The sequence below is a fragment of the Phragmites australis genome, chromosome 10 (assembly GCF_958298935.1).
Source record: "Phragmites australis chromosome 10, lpPhrAust1.1, whole genome shotgun sequence".
NCBI classification, from domain to species: domain Eukaryota; kingdom Viridiplantae; phylum Streptophyta; class Magnoliopsida; order Poales; family Poaceae; genus Phragmites; species Phragmites australis.
In genome coordinates, this window is record NC_084930.1 from 12,973,613 (window position 1) to 12,992,779 (window position 19,167).

General features: G+C 43.5%; 4 protein-coding genes across 4 annotated transcripts; 3 read left to right on the forward strand and 1 right to left on the reverse strand.

Annotated features, from left to right (window-relative positions):
* The first annotated feature begins 1,635 nt into the window (after positions 1-1,635).
* LOC133883625 (protein MAIN-LIKE 2-like) lies at positions 1,636-2,941 on the forward strand. Its single transcript, XM_062322997.1, has 3 exons — positions 1,636-1,983; positions 2,063-2,403; positions 2,479-2,941. Exons 1-3 carry the CDS (start codon positions 1,900-1,902, stop codon positions 2,831-2,833), a joined length of 780 nt encoding a protein of 259 aa, XP_062178981.1. The 5' UTR covers positions 1,636-1,899; the 3' UTR covers positions 2,834-2,941.
* Positions 2,942-2,962: 21 nt separating this feature from the next.
* On the forward strand, positions 2,963-3,906 carry LOC133930111 (uncharacterized). The gene is made up of 4 exons (XM_062376809.1): positions 2,963-3,255; positions 3,334-3,577; positions 3,653-3,747; positions 3,798-3,906. The coding sequence occupies exons 1-4, from the start codon at positions 3,056-3,058 to the stop codon at positions 3,904-3,906; spliced, it is 648 nt and encodes a 215-aa protein (XP_062232793.1). The 5' UTR covers positions 2,963-3,055.
* Positions 3,907-4,776: 870 nt separating this feature from the next.
* LOC133883627 (uncharacterized) lies at positions 4,777-5,653 on the reverse strand. Its single transcript, XM_062322998.1, has 2 exons — positions 5,405-5,653; positions 4,777-5,331 (listed from the first exon to the last, which is right to left on the reverse strand). The coding sequence occupies exons 1-2, from the start codon at positions 5,510-5,512 to the stop codon at positions 4,777-4,779; spliced, it is 663 nt and encodes a 220-aa protein (XP_062178982.1). The 5' UTR covers positions 5,513-5,653.
* An 11,659-nt stretch (positions 5,654-17,312) lies between these two features.
* Positions 17,313-18,663, forward strand: LOC133883624 (peroxidase P7-like). Its single transcript, XM_062322996.1, has 3 exons — positions 17,313-17,593; positions 17,697-17,888; positions 17,990-18,663. The coding sequence occupies exons 1-3, from the start codon at positions 17,384-17,386 to the stop codon at positions 18,539-18,541; spliced, it is 954 nt and encodes a 317-aa protein (XP_062178980.1). The 5' UTR covers positions 17,313-17,383; the 3' UTR covers positions 18,542-18,663.
* Positions 18,664-19,167: the final 504 nt, after the last annotated feature.

Genomic DNA, 19,167 nt, shown 5'->3' on the forward strand with positions numbered 1-19,167 from the left:
CCAAGATCAGGCCAAAAACTAAGTGCATAAAACTATCATACCCGGGTCACATATCGAGAAATTGCAAAAGTAAAAGACATTGCACAATTGAGACGATACTTGAACCCCATGCTCAACGGCCCAACAAACTAGATAAAAACATGGAAAAACATGAAGCAATACAAAACTAATACCTAATTATCGGAGGTTTGGTTCATCGGAGGCTCCCTTGTCTTCATCAAGAATAGCACCTTAAGCTGAACATGAAAGACAAGCTTGATACGTAAATAAAAATAAGGGATGAAAACTAAAATTAATTATTGAGCATACATTGCTAATCAAGAATACATACCACTAGAAAGACAAGTTGGATTATGTTGCAGCAGCGAAGTAAGATTGCAGGGTCCTAGTCGTCTTCATCATGTAACGCTCATATGCTACAATTAAAATTACATTTTGCAAATGATTAGTGGATGGATAAATGCCTAAATCTATTAACGAAGCGAAGGGACGAGGTGCACAGAGGAACGAGGATGGGCTGGAGAGCACCAGGGCGACGCGGCGAACGACGATCACAGATGTCAGACGCTAGAGGCTCCGAGCGTTCGAGGCGGTGCCTCGGTGGTACGACTGGTATATACTTGGGACCTTAATTGGTGGTAGGCATAGAAGGCCTCAGGATCACAAATCGACGGATCAAGTCGTGGGTTATATGAACACACATTGTATCTCAACATGCTGTATGTATAGTTCGTGTATTCCTAGGGATGTGTGTGCATGTGTTGAAATTTGAGGTTTCAGCGAAATTTGGGAATTTAGACAGCATATGTGACCGTATTTGCGAAAATAGACAACATATCGACGTATTTGCAAATCTAGCACTCGTATTCGGTATCTCAAATACCGAAATTTGAATTTCGGAAACTGAAAATCCGAAAACACCGTATTCGGCAACTGAGGTGCCGAATACGGCACTGTGGGCCGTATTCGGCACCTCAGTTGCCGAATACGCCGGCCGACCGATTTGCCACCGCTTTTTGCTGCGTCGCATCAATCTCTTTTACGTCACATCAATCAATTTTCCCTTCCCTCCCGTGATGCTTTCGGCCGGTGCATGCATGTGTTGTTTTGGCGCCACACGCGGAGAGATCGCTGGTCTGCTGAATAAATTGAGGTCGCAGCAGCAGCAGAGCAGAGAAGGGAGAAGAGAAGGGAGCAGAGGAACGCGAGAAGCATCAGCAGAAGAGGAGCAACGCAAGCACTTAATTAGCTTTCGTACCAGTTAATCCCTATATTACCTATTTAATACTTAGGTTAGTAATATTATTTAGAGTAATTAGCTTATTTGGTTAGTTCATTTCGAAGTAGATTAGTTTTTCAAGAGTAGATTGTTTAATCCGTTCAATTACATTTTTTTAATTATATTAATTTGATAAATTAGAGTACTTTGATTATATAAATTAGATTATTTAATTACGTTATTAGAGTACTTAGAGTTTAATTAGAGTACTTAGTTTATTTAATTAGAGTACTTAGATTATACAAATTAGATTATTTAATTACGTTATTAGATTACTTAGATTAATTAATTAGAGTACTTAGTTTATTTAATTAGATTAAATGAATTAAATTATTTGATAAATTAGAGTACTTAGATTAATTAATTACGATGCTTAGTTTGATTATATGAATTTGATTAGTCTATATAATTATATTATTTAATTAGTTTGATATCATGAATTTCTTTCAACATTGTAATTAGATTGTGTCCTTAGTATAATTATATGAATGTCCTTATCCGGTAAAATTAGAAAAAATTACGTGTACCTTTGTTTAGCAGATACAATATTATGAAGCTTGTAATATATTCTAATTTGTTGTTCACCTATTTGTTGAACCATGAAGCCTTAAATCATTATCATGGCTCATGGTGGTCTTCCCGAGCTTCTTCAGCAGCGGTACGACGAGAACCATAGGGGAAGGATGATATTCACAGGACAACAGGTACCACGTTTATATGTGCTATTTCATTGGTACGAGAATTTTGAACTAACGCTGTACATGTATTGGATAACTCATGCAGTTGGGTCCGTTACGAGCCCGGAGTGTGCACAAGATTAAGGAGTTGGACCCTCGATTCCACGAGCCACTCGCACGGGCGGGACTACTACCTTTCGCTCTCATGATGGCCGGAGCTCCCATGGAGGTCGGTGGTAGGACACCTCTCCCGGCAATTGATGAGGCACTGCTCACAGGTCTCGTCGACCGCTGGCGTCCTGAGACACACACTTTCCACTTTCCTTTTGGTGAGATGGCAGTAACACTGCGGGACGTGGCCATGCTGACCGGGCTGCCAATAAGGGGTGCCCCGTTAATAGTTTCGCGACCCGCAAGGGAGCAGTGGAAGGGTTATGTTGCAGATAGGTAATTATTTGTTATGTAATGCATTTAAAATATTACAGTGCTATTAAAGCGTCATTGACCATCTGCATCTTATAGGTTTGGTGTGCAATACGACGGGAAGGATGCTGGCCTCTCCATGTCCTGGGTTCATGGGCTGACACAGTTCGGTCCATGCCCACTGGATGCGGACGAGAATACACTTATGCAACACTATGAGGTGTACTTATACGTCCTGCTCGGAAGCATCATGTTCTGCAACACGGCAGGCGATTATGTCGTCCCACATATTGTATGGTTAGCAGCCCACCTCGCGTCACATCCTTATGAGCCTACATCTTACAGTTGGGGATCTGCAGTGTTGGCTGCAACCTACAGAGGATTGTGTGATGCAACCCAGCGAACAAAGAGGAAGGCAACCATTACAGGGTGCTTACATCTCTTACAGTTATAGAGTTGGGAGTACCTCCCGATTTCCAGACCTTGGGTGCTCAAGTGCTACTACCCAGTTCACATCTCTGATGGCATTGCAGATGACATAAGGCCAACGATGGGGTATCGGTGGATTCATGCCAAGCTAAGATGGAGTCAGCAGCAAGACCATGGTAACTACTCCAGGGTGATAAGTGACCTGGACATCCTTAGCGCTGATCTAGTGGATTGGGATCCATGGCGTATGGCACGAGTAAAAGAAATTGCAGATGGTGGACTCCTGGCATCCTCTTGTAGCCGTGACGCAGACTTATGGTTGACCACATGCTTCTTGTTGTACATGAACTGCGTGGAAGTATATTCTCCAGAACGTGTACAGAGGCAGTTCGGGTACCGACAGGTGGTGCCTGTTCCAGCACCACGAGACGCCGGACGGGCGCACGAGTAAGTGTGTTATTGTATGTTGCCTTAGTACATTGGTTATCCATGTTAACAAATTATAACTGTTTATGTCACGTACAGGTGGAGCTCAAAGGGGGGCGGAGGCACGCAGGACTGGGCATCCAAGAATGCCGAGTACATACGGAGGTGGACAGAATCAGCTGCGGTGGATGTCATCATTACTGCTGGACAATACGACGAGGCCACGTACTGGGACTACCTTGCTTGGTACCGTCCGCGCACGCGTGCCACCTTACTCAGCGGACCTGTACAGCCGGGCCCCAGACCCTTCCCCGAGGATCGTGCCCGCCTACTTCATGTTGTGGTAAGTGATGCGTTACTTATATTGGTTTTCTTTGGAAAATCTGTGTATTACTGACATGTCCCTCATCTTATACAGACTGAAGAGGCGTATGAGATGCATACGCAAGCGGATCAACCTTTTGGGGAACCAAGCAGGTCATCATCGCAGAGGGATCGTAACCCTCTTCGGGAGTACATGAGGACAAGAGGATCCCGCTTCCTAAACGCTATACGTGGTCTAGGTGGGTGTGCCCCGCAATGGAGGGGGTACGACCAACATGCCATGGACCCGTATCGTGCCTCCCACAGCAGGCGGTCCTCCCACAGCAGGCGGTCATCCAGTGCTCGTGAGGAACCCGTCCGGTCAGAATCACGACATACATCTTCAGCTTCGGCGCGTCATGTCTCATGTTCCGGTGCTGAGGCCGAGGAGTGCACGCAGCCTCCTGCGCCCGAGCAGGTTACGCTGGGTTCACTAGCACCTCCGGCTACGATGACACCTCTGGCTGCAGCATCTACTCATCAGGAGGACGTCGTTGACTACACGCAGCAGACCCCTTGCTGGAGCGACCCTAATGCTTTTGACTGGGGTGCTGCAATGCATGCGACCGCCACCTTCACTGATCTACTCGGCGGACAGTCCTCCCATGATCTCAATGAACCTGGAAGTTCACATTGGTACCAGCATGGCGAGCCTTCGGCACACTGGACTCCATCGGAGCACGTTCTAGGGCCGTCCACACTTCCGCACGAGGATCCTTCGGCATGGTACATGCAGAGCCGAGTAAGCGGGGCGGGATACACGTTCGGTGGGGTTCCCACAGGGCAGGCAGATGATGATGAAGACGACCAAGGGCACGCAAGGCAGGGGCCTGCGCAGGCTGCTGGGATGAGAGCCACACACCCGCCAGACGCTTACACGCCTGGAGATTGTGTGAGGCATCGTCGCCGTTGAGTAGCCAGGACAATTTGTCATGACACATGTATTATTGATTTTAATGTCGAGGTCATCCCTATTATGTCTTATTCACTGTATTGTTAATTTAAGAAATTCTCAGTACAGAGGAAACAATAGTAGTTGTAAAGCATAAGTAGCATGGAACCCGGTACAGAGGTTACACATAAAGAGCGAACAACAACAAACATTATCATGTACGATACGCCTAAAGAACATAATATCATGCCTTAAGGGAATAAAATATATAGGGTTACAATAGATGCTTAGGGCGAAGGAAAGTGGCGACGCAAATTAGCGTAAGAATTCCAGGTGCGATGGTCAAAGCTATCCGGGTAAGATGGTTGTCGTCTCCGAGGTGGTTCTGGGAAGTTGTAAAAATGAGTACGAGCAAATCCATCATCATTTTCAGGGTCATCGGTGTCCTCCGGAGATGGAAGCCTCGGAGGGCGGGGTCGTTGTGGCATGAAATCGTCGTCGTCGTCATCATCTTGAGGTTTCTCCGAGGTGGTACCACGTCCTATTTCCCTATCAGTTGTATGGCATCTCGATGTTGTGCGTGAACGTCTTCTTGCAGTGTTCCTAGAACTTTCTCCTGTATTTCTGTTCGAACGTCTAGGCATGGGGGGCATGAAATCATCATCGTCTTCGTCCTCGTCATTATCTGGATGATTCGTAGAGGTCGCCTCTGTACCCCTTTGATTCGCTGACTGTCGTCGTCTTCTACGCGAACCAGGCATCACACCCCCGCCGAAGAGCATACACATCGTCAAGAAGTGTGAGATTTCTTTGTTGATCAACTGTTCGTCTTCCGGGAAAGCCTGACGCAGAAGAGGACCGTTCGAATCAATGGAAATAAGATAAGTAGGGTGACCAAATGTTTATATGACATACCTGAATATGGGATGCATACTGGTCTGGCGACATTACTATCGTTCTTTGCCTCCTAGAGAAACCTATCACAGAAGGATGGTCGGCCAGTTCGCGGACCCTCAGATACATTTGACGCCGGTGATACAAGAGGGCCCTAAGGTCCTCGGTGGTTACACATTGGAGTGGCGCGGTTAACCTAGAACATATGGGTCTTGCATGCAATTTCGCCACGGCTTGGATTATGTTGTTCTCCTTTAACGGATCATCGTTTCCTTCACGCACAACCTGTAAGGAGGCATTAAGTGCTATAGCGATCGTTGCAGGTGTCCATGGAAAGCATGTACTAGAGGATCCCGCCATAGATTTCTTGCTCACTGACTACCTACGCTCTGTCTCTGCATCAAAACACGGATCCATGAATATTTAAGAAACACGAAATAAATAAATAAAATTACATTTACAATACAATGGTCACTTCTTGTCTAAAGGGGTACAGTGCAAATCACATATTGCACAATAAGTAGTACAACTAACAGGTGAATAACATTTTACAATACAAAGTCTCTAAGACAGTTCAGTTTGACAATGGGCTGATAGTTTACTGACGGGTCGGGCAAGTCCTCCTGTCATGTCCAGGTTGTTTGCAAAGTTTGCACCTGCGAAGGCCATCAACAGCATCTGCTTCATCCATGTCACCTTGCAGCCTCGTAGATCTAGGCCTTCCAGGATCTGTGCGTCGTGCTCGTGGATAAGGTACCCACTTAGGGCCCTCGATCGATTTGTAGTTGGTTCCGATGTTAAAGGACCGCATCTTTGGAAGCCATGTGCTCCTCAATGCATCGATCGTGAAGTACGGTGATACGTACTGTGATCCGTCATTGCCACCTATGTCCCTGCAAGCGGCTAAGACATGCGAGCACGGGATATGGTGCAGTTTTGGCTTATTGCATGTGCACTTCACCTCGTTAGGTCCAAGTTGACATTGCTGCACGGTGTCCCCGGCGCTATACCCTGAAGCATACCTACGGCGGCACATGACCTCAAAGTCATTGTTGGCCAAGTCGTAGATCCTCGACCGATGAAAGTGTGCCTTGCTCCTCCTTCTTGATATGATTTGCTCCACCTTAGGTGAAAACCGTGTGCTGCACTTCATAGCAGCATTACCACGGTCTCGAAAGTAGTCCGACGTTCTGTAGAATGTGAGCTCAATAATGGCACACAACGGGAGGCCCCGTACTCCCTTCAGGATATTGTTGAACGCCTCCGCTATGTTCGTTGTCATGATGGAGTACCTAACATGGGATACAATAATTTTAGAATGGCTATTTGCATAAGAATCGGTACAATATGATCATTACAATTCTATGCGCTAACCTGGCACCATGAGTGTCATGGATAAGGGCCCAACGCTCCGCCGGCTTCCCCGCTATCCACTGGCTAAATGTACCACGTGAACGACTAACGATAGTTTGGCCCCCAACCATTTGCGCCCGCAGTTGATCCTCCCCTGCTTGCTGGTCTGCCATCATCTTGCAAGTGGTCTCATTTAACTCTCTCCATATCTCATTGAACTTCGCCTGCTGGTTCTGAAGACATAGCCCTTTGAATCTCTTTACAAGCGACTTGCTGCGGTACCTTGTGTACAGGTTCGCACCCAAGTGTCGTATGCACCATCTTCTCTCCACATCAGGCCATGCAATGGAGCAGTTTGTGCTATCATGCAGCACGTCCAACGCATGCAGAAGACCCTTGTTGCGGTCTGAGATGACGCAAACTCGTTCCCTATTTCCCACGACACGTGTCCTTACCAAGGTGAGGAACCACAGCCAACTATCATTGTTTTCACTCTCAACCATTGCAAAGGCGAGAGGAATGATCTGATTATTTGCATCCGCCGCCATTGCTGTCATAAGGGTACCATGGAACTTGCCGCTTAGAAATGTGGCATCCACGCATACAACCGGCCTACAATGCCTGAATGCTTCGATGCATTGTCCAAAGGACCAGAATAACCTAATGAGGTATCGGTCAGTGGTGCTATATGACCCATCATCTAGCCTGATCGGCTCATCCGCCATGGCCCACTGAGTCCCTGGATTCGTCATGGCAATCTTCTGCAGCAGTCTCGGAGCATTGTTGTATGACTCTTCGAAGCTTCCAAACAGCATCTTCAACGCCTTCTGCTTCGCTCGCCACGCGGTGTGGTAATTGATAAGCATGCCAGTCTTAGTGTGCACCTCCCCCATAATCGATTTTGGCGACAAACAAATTTCTGTGCCAATAAGCGTGATGAGGAGTTGGGCTACGAACCTCGCATCAACGGCGTGGCTCACATTCCTAATAGCCTCTTCGCTGCATGTATGTGGGGTGTGTCTACTAATCACAAAATAGTTCTCATATTTCGGCTGATGTGCTCGTACGAAGTAAGGGCAATTCGGGTGCTTCGTACACCTGACCTCATACTCCGTAGGGTTAGACCGGGCGCACTTGTGGTCCCTTCTTGTTATTACAGCATAGTTGCTAATAAAGTGGATGACCTCCCCTCTGTTACGAAACTGTTGCCCGACCTGAATGTCGCTATTCTGGTATCCCCAGTTAGATAAGGTGTTATACTCAACGACGACACACTCCAGGAGCCCAGTACCACGAAAGTACTGGATCGCCGGGACCGGGTCATCATTGTCAGCAGCTTCTTCATCCCCGCTACCACCGTCTTCATTATCCATGCATCCTGCATCGACCTCACCAGGGTCCACTCTACCTCCCTCTCTACTGGAACTGCCCTCCCCGACATGCCCTCCATCCTCTTCATGCATCACCTCCTGGCTTGAGCCTTCCACAGTGGTCACTGCATCACCTTGCACCAGTCGTGACACTATGTTTACGTACACCGCCATATCAAAGTTCTCCTCCAATGCCTTGCGTGAGTACAAAGCCCATGCGTTGTTCCTACTCATCTCGAACAATGTATGGACAATGACCGAGCTATTTGGAACAAGCCGCGGCCGTACACCCTCTAAGACAACAGTATGGGACTGCTGGTTCACACGTAAAAGGCGCATAATATGTGATTTCAGGCCATCTAGATCAATAGGTACCTCAACCGAACTCTCTATGTGCTGGTAGTTCTGAATTGTTACAAGTCTCCCGTGCAAAACTGTGGGACGTTCTCCATAATAAATATGGAAAATCATACCGTATCTCCTAAATAAATATACATGTAATAAATAATAAGTACAAAAATAATACTAATTAAATAGTGCAATATACAACTAATATGCATCTTTGTTGCTACTGGACACTATCTTCTACGGTTATACCAAACCTAAGTGATTAAACTAATTAATCAAGTTAATTGATTAATTATATTACTTTAATAAAACTAATTACCTAGATTAAATCACGTAAATTCATGTTACTATATTAAGTAAAGAATCTAATCACACTTACTAATAAAACTTATATAACCCAACTAAATCATTAATTTAAATACTCTAATTTTACCAAAATAATATAATTAATCAAATGTACTTGAATGAATTTAACAATATACTGACGAAATGACTAATATACTTCTGAACGAACTAAGAAAAATCTAATTATAATTACTAATTAACTACGTAATTATATTACTTTAATAAAACTAATTACCTAGATTAAATCCCGTAAATTCATGTTACTATATTAAGTAAAGAATCTAATCACACTTACTAATAAAAATTATATAACCCAACTAAATCATTAATTTAAATACTCTAATTTACCAAAATAATATAATTAATCAAATGTACTTGAATGAATTTAACAATATACTGACGAAATGATTAATATACTTTTGAACGAACTAAGAAAAATCTAATTATAATTACTAATTAACTACGTAATCTAAAAACTTACCTTAAGGAAATTGAGCGCGGCTGCTGCTCGCGTTGATCCTCTCCGGCTGCCCCCTCTGCTCGAGCTGTTTCTCCTAGCGTTGCTCCGTTGCTACTCTCTTCTCTCCACTGCTGCTCTCTTTTCTTCTCCCTTCTCTCCTTTGCTGCTCTCTTCTCTTCTCCCTTCTCTCTTCTGCGAGCCAGGGCTTTTATTAAGCGCAAAAGCAGCATCCCGCTGGCACGCACACACCGAAAGCATCGACAGGACGTGAAAGTGACATGATGTACTGAATTCGGCAACTGAGGTGCCGAATACAGCAGAGTACAGGGTGTATTCGGCAACTGAGGTGCCGAATACAGCCCACAGTGCCGTATTCGGCACCTCAGTTGCCGAATACGGTGTTTTCGGATTTTCAGTTTCCGAAATTCAAATTTCGGTATTTGAGATACCGAATATGAGTGCTAGATTTGCAAATACGTCGACATGTTGTCTATTTTCGCAAATACGGTCGCGTATGTTGTCTAAATTTCCAAATTTGCCTAGGTTTCATATGTTGGATTGTGCCCATGTTTCAGACATGGAAATGTAAGTGCCTCTAGCAGTAGGTTAGAGTGATTTAGCGTTATCTTCATCTCTTGCTCTAGGATGGTTTATTTGGTGTTTTTTCCTATTTCGTGGAGCGATCTGTAAATTTATTTTATTTCAACTTAATCAATCAATTAATTATTTTAACTAAATTAAAATAACTAAGTAGTTAATTAAAATTGTACTAATATAGATCTATAAATACTCCCTCTGATCGTAAATGTAAGTCTTTTTAGATTTATACACAAGGATTAAGAAAGTAGATCAAATGATCTTGTTACCCTTTATTTATTCTGTATTAGAAAGATAAATCATTTATTTGTAAGAGTGGTAGCATTTATTAAATAAGGACAAGACGGGAATAAAAGAGAAAAAACACATAAAAATTCAAAAATAATTTATATTTAGAGAATAGTTAAAGAGACTAAAACGACCTACATTTATAATAAGAGAGAATATTTATTAATGCTCTACACCTATCGCTAATTCCATGTGACCAGAGCCAAATCATCTCCACCAATAGCCAAAGTTGGAGCACCGAGATGGCACGCTGCTACACTAGCGCACTGGGCCGGCCGAGCGGTGCTTGCGGCTTTTCGCCGCGCGCTAGCTAGGTCGGTGCGCTACCGAGTTGTGGAGCAGTAACTCACATGCGCTCGCACGGCGGCAGTCTCGGCACATGCGCCCTGTTACAATGGTCGCTGTTGGTGTTGGTGGCCAGCGACGCGCCCGCGGGGAGCGACTGACTCGCGGAGGGAGGTGCGTCTGCATCCCATGACCCGTCCACGGCGCGTCGTGCGGTGCGCCACACAGTGACGCAGCCCGAGCGAGCAGCTTCGGTGCGGCATCGATCTACGTCACAGCTTTATGGCAGATTGGCCGGTCAGGTTGGTATCTTTTGCCGTTTCTCGTCTCAATAGCTTTGATGCAACAATAAGCATATATTTATCCATTGAGTTTTCAAGTAGAGAGAAATGAAACGATGCAGATCCTTTATCACGTCAGATGTAAGGTTCACAAAACCATTTGGATCTCTAAAACCGCTCGCTGGCAGTTACCGAAAAATTGCGGTTATCATGATAACTGAGCAAAATTCGATGAGAATTTGCTCAAAATTCACTCAATTAAATTTGGAATTCGGCGAGAATTCGGACCAAGTCAACCAAACAAGAACCGGTCGATTTGCTACGGTTACTGACCGCATTTAGCGATTAATCGAGCGGTTTTCCGCATTTTTTGAATTATCGGTAATCGTTCGAATTCATCGGTAACCGTTTGGTTTTAGCGTTTTATTGAGCAGTTTTCTCGAATTTTAGTGAAATTAAAAATAATTTAACCTTGTAAAATCAATAACGAATTCATCTTAGCTTCTAATCAAGTGAAATAAATTTTGTTGGTTTCTTGTAACATGATCTACATGGTAAAAATATTTATACCCATAAAAAATTGAATATTTTTTGTGAGAAATGTATTTGCTAAACCTAGTTAAATGTAGAGTTTACTTTTTGCTAATCCAAAAATCATGAAACCAATTTTATTTGTCTTCTTACATGATCCTATGTTTTTTAAAAATATATAAACTCATAAAATAATTATTGTTACATGCTGGATTGTGTAAATGTGTTACAACTAGATTAATTCATAACTAACCCATCACATCTTCAAAATTAGTGAAACCGCTTTTATTAGTTGTATAATATGCTTTATGTAGAAAAAATAATAGTAGATATGAAAAAGTTAATTGCAGTGTTGTTTCTTAACATATTCATTTTATACATGTGAAATTTGTAAAAATTATAAAGAAATTAATAAACTCTAAATGAAGTGAAACTAATTTAAAGATCCTCTTAAGATACTCTCTTCACAAGAAAAATATATGTTTATATGTTAAGTTTTTCTTTAACATAAGTTAATAAATGAGCTACACATTTCAACTTTTTTTTTCAAACTTCCTCCCTATAGAATATGATGCAAACAACATTATTTTTAATTTTTTTCACAGAAGGTCTTAGAATTGTCTATAGTTTTTTAGGTTTTTTTAATTTTTTAATTTTTTGATTGATTTTTTTTAATTTTTTTAATTCAAATTCGAAAACCAGTCAGTTTCTATTATCAATACGAAGCGCTAAGCTCGGTTACCATCATTTTTGAGCTGTAACCGTCGATAAGTTGAACCTGGTCAGATGACTAATGTTTGTGTCATTTTGTCCTCAGTCCGTTTTCCCCCTTCAAATTCCTGTTTGTGCTACACGACCATGGAACACAATTTCCCATTTTCTTGCATAAAATTAATTTTTTTGGCTAGAATTGAGGCAACTGAAATTTGGTACTTCAAAATGAAAGTGAACTTGACAACTCCCCACTGAAACTAGAATGTTTTGATTAAAGCTGGTGATATTATATAGGCAAAAGTTACGGTTTGACATCGGAGACGAGAACTCGATTTCATGAAGAGAGAAGGAAGCAGGAGGACAATGGCCACAAAACACAGGGGATCAAATCCATGCTGCAAACCAAATGTACAATTTGTGCCAAAGGTACAATAGCCACAGAACAGAGGTCAGAGGAGGACTTGGCATATTCAGTATGTTTTCATTTCCTAAATCATTTGATAGCACTTTACAAGATATTATACCCTAACAAAAGGTACTTTACACAACCAACAACCATCTGGACAGAATATAAAATGTCACTCCTTCCCTTTGTGGCTTGTGGCATCAGGTATATCACTCTAGCTAGACGCCTAAAGTCCATATGGATCGAGGGCACCCACCATGCCCACTCACGTACTGTTTGCAAGCAAAAAGCAGCTAAAATGCAGGGTTTTATATTAGGTACCTTTCTATCATGTTTCAAACCTTTTCACACTACTATAGAAATAAGTTTATATGTCGATCTATTACTACTGTTTACTAATGAGCAGATAATAATATGGCATCAGTGCTAGTTCATAAGCCGCGTGGAAAGAATCAATCATCGTAACTTATAAACAGGCAGTGATAAAAGTCATCACTGTCAGCCGATGGTTTGAACCGGCACTAATGCCTAGCTCCATCGTCACTGCCGGCTGAAGCTACCGACCGACAGTGATATCGGAACATCACTACCGGCTGGTGGTATGAGCCGGCAATGATGTATACAGTATAAAATAATGGGCCTTCCTCTGCTAAGCCCGAGCACAATACCGTCTTTTTGGTCCCGGTGACCTTCCTTGCCCTCATCGACGCACCACCACTTCTGAGCTCTCTTCATCTAATTCCATTGCTTGGTGAGCTTCACAGTGCCACACCCAATCTTTTATGCACGCTAGTTGATCGTAGCTGTCGTCGCCCAGTGTTCCGCGTAAGCCGATCGGCCACAATCGCGAGCTCGCCCACCTCCGGAAGAACTCCGGGCCATGAGCTATCTCTGCCTGAGCCGAATGCATGGTGAGCTTCACCGCAGTCAAGGAAATCTCACCTCACCCTTCCCTTTCATTGTTTCTCTCTGTAACGTGCCACCGCTGTTGGTCTAGCTCCGCCACCCGCCATGGTCATCGATGGTCGTGCTTGCCGCTTTACATGCCACCGCCGACCCCTCAAACGTGTTCGCCACAATGCGTTGAGAATTTTTGTACCCCTCCCCGGCCAAGCTCCACTACCATTCGCTGCCAGCGACCGGTCAAAGTGGGTCAACAGTGATAAAAAAAAACCAGAAAATTCCAAAAGGAATATTAGTTGTATTGATAAATCGACTGAAATAATCTATAATTTGTAGAATAATATCTAGAGCTCAGAAAAATATAAAACAAAGTTTGTTACTTTTTTTTCATGATGATAAAAATGCATGCATGCATGAAATATTCACTGAAATATCTCTATTTCATTAAATATGTTGTAACTTGTTAACCCAGAATTAAATCTTGAAATATCCAAAATTGGTCAATAAAACTTTGTTAATCTTCTTTTTGTCATGCTCTGTTCAGGAAAAATATATTTCAAGCATGAAATGCTTGTTTAGAACTAATTCTTTGTTAATCTTGATTAAGCCTTTTAAACTTGATTAATTTCTAAATTAATAAAAATCCTAAAATGTGAAACTATTTTTTAGTCTTCTCTATGTACACCTTACACAATAAAAATACATTTTACCATGTTGAGTACTTCCCTCATGTAAGTTTTTTTTTTTTTGAATTACCTCATTGAAATTTGGATTTAAAAATAGCAAGCATGTGATCTAGTTAATTAAGTGGGCAAATGAACTCCAATTCATGCGATTCCTCTATTGCATTCATAACCTTATGCACTACATCTCTACCAAATTTCATATCGTTTGGATCACAACTTATGACATTTCATTCATTGCCATTTCAATGCACTTTATCGCTATTTAGAGAATGACGTTGTGGAGTGTCACGAGGTTGATCCTAAGGGTGAATGTGTTATTTAATTTTGATAAGTTATAGCTATATATGTTATGCATGTAAGGGTTGAATAATAATGAAAATTTCTAGGGATGACCAACAAACGTTCATCAGAAGACGACGCAAAAGCATACAAAAGGTAGCTCCTCCAACCCGGGCCAATTGTCGGTAGGAGATAACGGAACCCAAAGATGTCTATTCACTCATCGCTGAGGAAAATAAAAAGATTGTGGACGCTAGTGTGACGGCTCATTTCCATCCTCCACCGCCTCTACCGAAGCCTGCTGTACTAGAAGATACTATGGAATTTTTCATGAATATAGCAAAAGCTAAATAGACGGGGGCGGCTAAAGTAAGTCACTGGCTGACTACGAATGTATCAGTAAGAAGCAGGCCATGAGCAAATCAGATCCAATCGCTCAGGATGCTCCAAGCATTGGGGACTTTCTGGCTTCTTCTAGATTAACAGCAGAAGAACTATCACGGCTTACTGTGGGAGAGGATATATCAAAGTCAAATGTTATATGGCTATTTGAGTTGGGAAAACCTTTGGTCAAACCAGATATAGAAATAAATCTTACAATTCAAATACGCTGATTATATCATTGGTACTTAGAGCAGTCCAGGCAGGGGATACAGACGTTCCCTGTAAGGTACATAGATGAATATTTCCTCAACGGGGATGACTACTTCTTGGTGAAGTTCAAGTGCTTGTATGAAATATACAAGGAAAATACCCTCGACGTGGCCATAATCAGAGCATGGACTCTGTATGTGACTTATACATATAATTCATGTTATATGATCTTATATATTGAAATTGCATGGCTAACTTCTCTCTTTCATAGAATGGAGATTCAAACATGCATACAAGAATTAGATAATAAAGTAGGATTCATCGATCCTAGGCTTGTCAACCAGAAAATTATACGGTTGAATCCAGATTTTGCCAAGAACTACTTATTGAAGTGCCTACTTCACCACAAATACGAGACCTTCGTACTCTTACCTTACAGCTTTAAGTATGTGTTTGTGTGCCAATGTGTTCTTCTTTTATGGGCAACTTGATTCTAGTAGTAATTTTCTATGGTGACATATTTCTAAAGTTTTTATTGGATCCTCCTTGTCATCCACCCAAGGTTAAGCAAGATCATTGTCTTGGACTCACAAAAGAGAGATAAGACGACTTACCAATATCTCATTGATATGCTAAACAGGTAAACTTGATCATTTAATCTTCATGCCGATTGCATCTAAGTTTAATCGGTATTCATATTCACGTACAGGTCATACACAAGATACTGCAAAAAGAGTGTTATGTACTGTCCATACAGGAAGCAGTATGATGTAAAAAACTAATTTTCCGATACGCATGGAATATTCATGAATTGCATTTACTACTGAATAAAAATGTTGAATTCATTCTACTAACGAATCATTTCCTCTTGAAGTGTATGAGGCAGCCACCCGACAACAATATCTTCGGGTTCTATGTTCTTACTTTCATTCACAGATTCATCCTTGAAGAAGACATTATCATGTTCAATGATCTTGAGGTATGAAATTACATATTGATGCCTTATTTTTTATTTCTATATGTGTTTAAGGACTAATTTTTTCGATTCTTCAAATACAATGCTCCAAACAACGCATAAATGTGTTACAAAATGCAGAAATATATGCCATTCAAAAATATGTCGTCGGGTTCTTCATGGAACATGTTATCAACCCAGCCGGTAAGTTTCATGAACCAATTATGCCGTCGACACGTGAGAGATCTTCAAATAATTTCATACGTTCTAGTAGAGAGTATACGACAAGGAGGAAGGCTACTAGGGTTAGATGACTTATATATCGCTAAATGACACCATTTTAATAAAGAAGACTAATTACTATATATTAAAAATATGTATTTATTATTGATTTACATTAAATATGTGTCTCATTGTATGTATGTCAGTGCACTTGGTCCAAAGGATCCTACTGTGACCTTCGACCTACTTTCGGAGTTGGTACCAACGAATGACTCTTTGACAGAATGATCTTCCAACGATGATGCAAAGGAGGAGTCAGAAGCAATGGCTCGTAAGCGTGCCCAGAAGGAGGATGAGAGGCTGGCCCATCAGTTGTGCGCTACGGAGGAGAAAGAATCAGCGTCTCATAAGCGTGCTCAGGAGAAGGAGGACGAGAGTGTGGCCCATCAATGCACTGTGGATGAGCACGAGAAGGTGGCCCATCAGTGCGTTGCGGAGGATGCCGAAGGCTCAAACCGTAGTGGCGTTTAGGCGTCAGACTTCGATGTCTTTAACACGTCGATGAGTCTGGAGCTTAGGCGATGCTGCAGTCGATCAGGTGTGGTCAGGTTCTCCGCTCCACCAACATCGGTCCCCCGGTGTCCCCAAACGTACACACACCATCAGCCGTCCATACGGAGACGCGGTCCTCATTGCGAGAGAGGTAGAGGGATTTTAGACTGGCTCAACTCAACCTACTTTTCGGGGGTGACCTATGAAAACTATTATCTATATATATGTATTTGTTGATGCCTATAACTTGTAATATGTGTTCACTCGAATATAACATGAATTATTATGTATTAATGAATGTGCTTTTATTATTGATTTAAATTAGATATATGTCTCAATATACTACAGATCCCCCGAGTCAGTAGTGATAGTCTTTGATAACTATCACTGTCCATTAAAATCGGCAGTAAAGAGGGTTTTAGAGCCGACAGTGATGTACTGTTCTGTAGTAGCGTCACACCGCGCAAAGATGGAAAGAAAGGGAAAGAAAACCCATGATCTATGCCCTGATCCCCTGCCCTTTGTTCCCCAAAAGCCAGGACCAGCCCAGCCCGATGTGCTGCTCGATCGCCGGTGTTGGATGCCAGGCACGATGGTGCGCCGCGCACAACCGCAACCGAGGCCACCATTTGCGTCAACCAATGACCAGCGCCAAGTGCGCCTTACATTATGGACGTGAAGCAGTGACCATCACACACGGTGGAGCACTATAAATACGCGAGTGGCAAGATAGGCCAGTGTCTCTTCTTGCTTAGCTACCGATCTGCTGCTGGTGCTTCTATAGGACGGCGTGCGACGTGCTCTGTTTCTGTGGTGGCTGCTGAGCCAGATATGGGCACCTCGTTTTCTAAGAGTTTTGCTGTTCTTGCTCTCCTCTGCGTGCTTCTTCCCTGCCATGCCAAGCTCTCTACCAAGTTCTACGCTAGGTCGTGCCCCGACGTGGCCACCATCGTGAGGTCGGTGATGGCTCAGGCCGTGGCCAAGGAGCCGCGGATGGGCGCCTCCATCATCCGGCTCTTCTTCCACGACTGCTTCGTCAATGTCAGTCACATTTACTATCTTGTTAGGTTGCCTCGCTTCTAGGCCGTGATCACATCAGAGTGCACTGACCCGCTGACATGTAAGTACGCGTGTGTGCACACAGGGGTGTGACGCTTCCATCCTCCTGGATGACACGCCGACGTTCACCGGCGAGAAGAACGCCGGCGCGAACGCCAACTCCGTCCGCGGGTACGAGGTGATCGATGCCATCAAGGCGCAGGTCGAAGCGGCCTGCAAGGGCACCGTGTCGTGCGCCGACATCGTCGCCCTGGCATCTCGCGACGCCGTAAACTTGGTCAGTGCGTCTACTGATATGAGCGTTGCACGTACATTGTAGTGTTAGTGTCCAACACACGTCTCCCCATTCCTCTAACCGCTAATCTGCATGCACTGCAGCTCGGGGGCCCGACGTGGAACGTGCAACTCGGCCGGAAGGACTCGCGCACGGCGAGCCAGAGCGCCGCCAACGCCAACCTGCCGGGCCCGGGCTCCAGCGTCGGGTCCCTCGTCTCCGCGTTTGCGGCGAAGGGGCTCTCGCCGCGCGACATGACGGCGCTCTCGGGCGCGCACACCGTCGGGAGGGCGCGCTGCCTCTTCTTCCGCGGCCGAATCTACACCGAGCCCAACATCAACGCCACCTTCGCGGCGGCGCGGCGGCAGGTGTGTCCGCAGAGCGGCGGGGACGGCAACCTCGCGCCGTTCGATGATCAGACACCCGACGCGTTCGACAACGCCTACTACAGGAACCTAGTGGCGCAACGCGGGCTGCTGCACTCCGACCAGGAGCTCTTCAACGGCGGGCCGCAGGACGCGCTGGTGAGGAAGTACAGCGGCAATGCCGGCATGTTCGCCACCGACTTCGCCAAGGCGATGGTGAAGATGGGTGGCCTTGCGCCGGCGGCTGGGACGCCGACGGAGGTCAGGTTGAACTGCGGTAAAGTAAACTAGAGTGGCTACATACGTGATGGTTTTTTTTTTTTCTTCTTTTCTTTCTGATAACCAGAATTTAATCGAAGTGTTATTTTTGTGGGATTGTTCTGAGTGGGACAGGAGTGTAGGCTTTGATCTTTTATGCATCTTCATTTCTTATGCCTGGATAAATAATCAGGCTGCTGCAATTTGTTTCGTGCTTGCTCGGCAAAATCACAGAGCAGGACGTATCGGATGCAAGAATATCATTGTATTCAATGAGGCACTTTCAAAACTAAATATGGATCCTATAAAAGAAGTTAGAAGAGTTGTTCAAATGGCATCATAGAGTGATTATTTTTTTTAATATTGAATCGATATATTTTTATTTAGTTAATGTAAAATTGTGTGAGTAATTTTTTTTTTTGTGAAGTAGCGATGGGAGGATGTAAAATCTAAATTTTCAAATAATAGTAGTTGTGAAGCACAATTATTATAGTACCCAACACGGATGTTAGGTACGCTAGTAAATATTATAAGGGATATGGAGTTTATCGTCACCGCGCAAATGAACCATATCCATAAAGAAATAACCATAATAAATATTGACATGTACAGTACGTCTAAAGACTAACCTAATAGCGTATCACTGATAAACTTAATAT

What these genes read in the sequence shown, in the direction of transcription:
- LOC133883625 (XM_062322997.1), top strand. Translation starts at nt 1,900, where the DNA reads ATGGCTCATGGTGGTCTTCCCGAGCTTCTTCAGCAGCGGTACGACGAG. An exon ending in TGATATTCACAGGACAACAG is followed by an intron (nt 1,984 to 2,062) that starts GTACCACGTTTA and finishes TAACTCATGCAG; the next exon opens with TTGGGTCCGTTACGAGCCCG. An exon ending in AAGGGTTATGTTGCAGATAG is followed by an intron (nt 2,404 to 2,478) that starts GTAATTATTTGT and finishes TGCATCTTATAG; the next exon opens with GTTTGGTGTGCAATACGACG.
- LOC133930111 (XM_062376809.1), top strand. Translation starts at nt 3,056, where the DNA reads ATGGCACGAGTAAAAGAAATTGCAGATGGTGGACTCCTGGCATCCTCT. An exon ending in GACGCCGGACGGGCGCACGA is followed by an intron (nt 3,256 to 3,333) that starts GTAAGTGTGTTA and finishes TGTCACGTACAG; the next exon opens with GTGGAGCTCAAAGGGGGGCG. An exon ending in CCCGCCTACTTCATGTTGTG is followed by an intron (nt 3,578 to 3,652) that starts GTAAGTGATGCG and finishes CATCTTATACAG; the next exon opens with ACTGAAGAGGCGTATGAGAT.
- LOC133883627 (XM_062322998.1), bottom strand. Translation starts at nt 5,512, where the DNA reads ATGTATCTGAGGGTCCGCGAACTGGCCGACCATCCTTCTGTGATAGGT. An exon ending in AGTATGCATCCCATATTCAG is followed by an intron (nt 5,332 to 5,404) that starts GTATGTCATATA and finishes CTTCTGCGTCAG; the next exon opens with GCTTTCCCGGAAGACGAACA.
- LOC133883624 (XM_062322996.1), top strand. Translation starts at nt 17,384, where the DNA reads ATGGGCACCTCGTTTTCTAAGAGTTTTGCTGTTCTTGCTCTCCTCTGC. An exon ending in TCCACGACTGCTTCGTCAAT is followed by an intron (nt 17,594 to 17,696) that starts GTCAGTCACATT and finishes GTGTGCACACAG; the next exon opens with GGGTGTGACGCTTCCATCCT. An exon ending in CTCGCGACGCCGTAAACTTG is followed by an intron (nt 17,889 to 17,989) that starts GTCAGTGCGTCT and finishes CATGCACTGCAG; the next exon opens with CTCGGGGGCCCGACGTGGAA.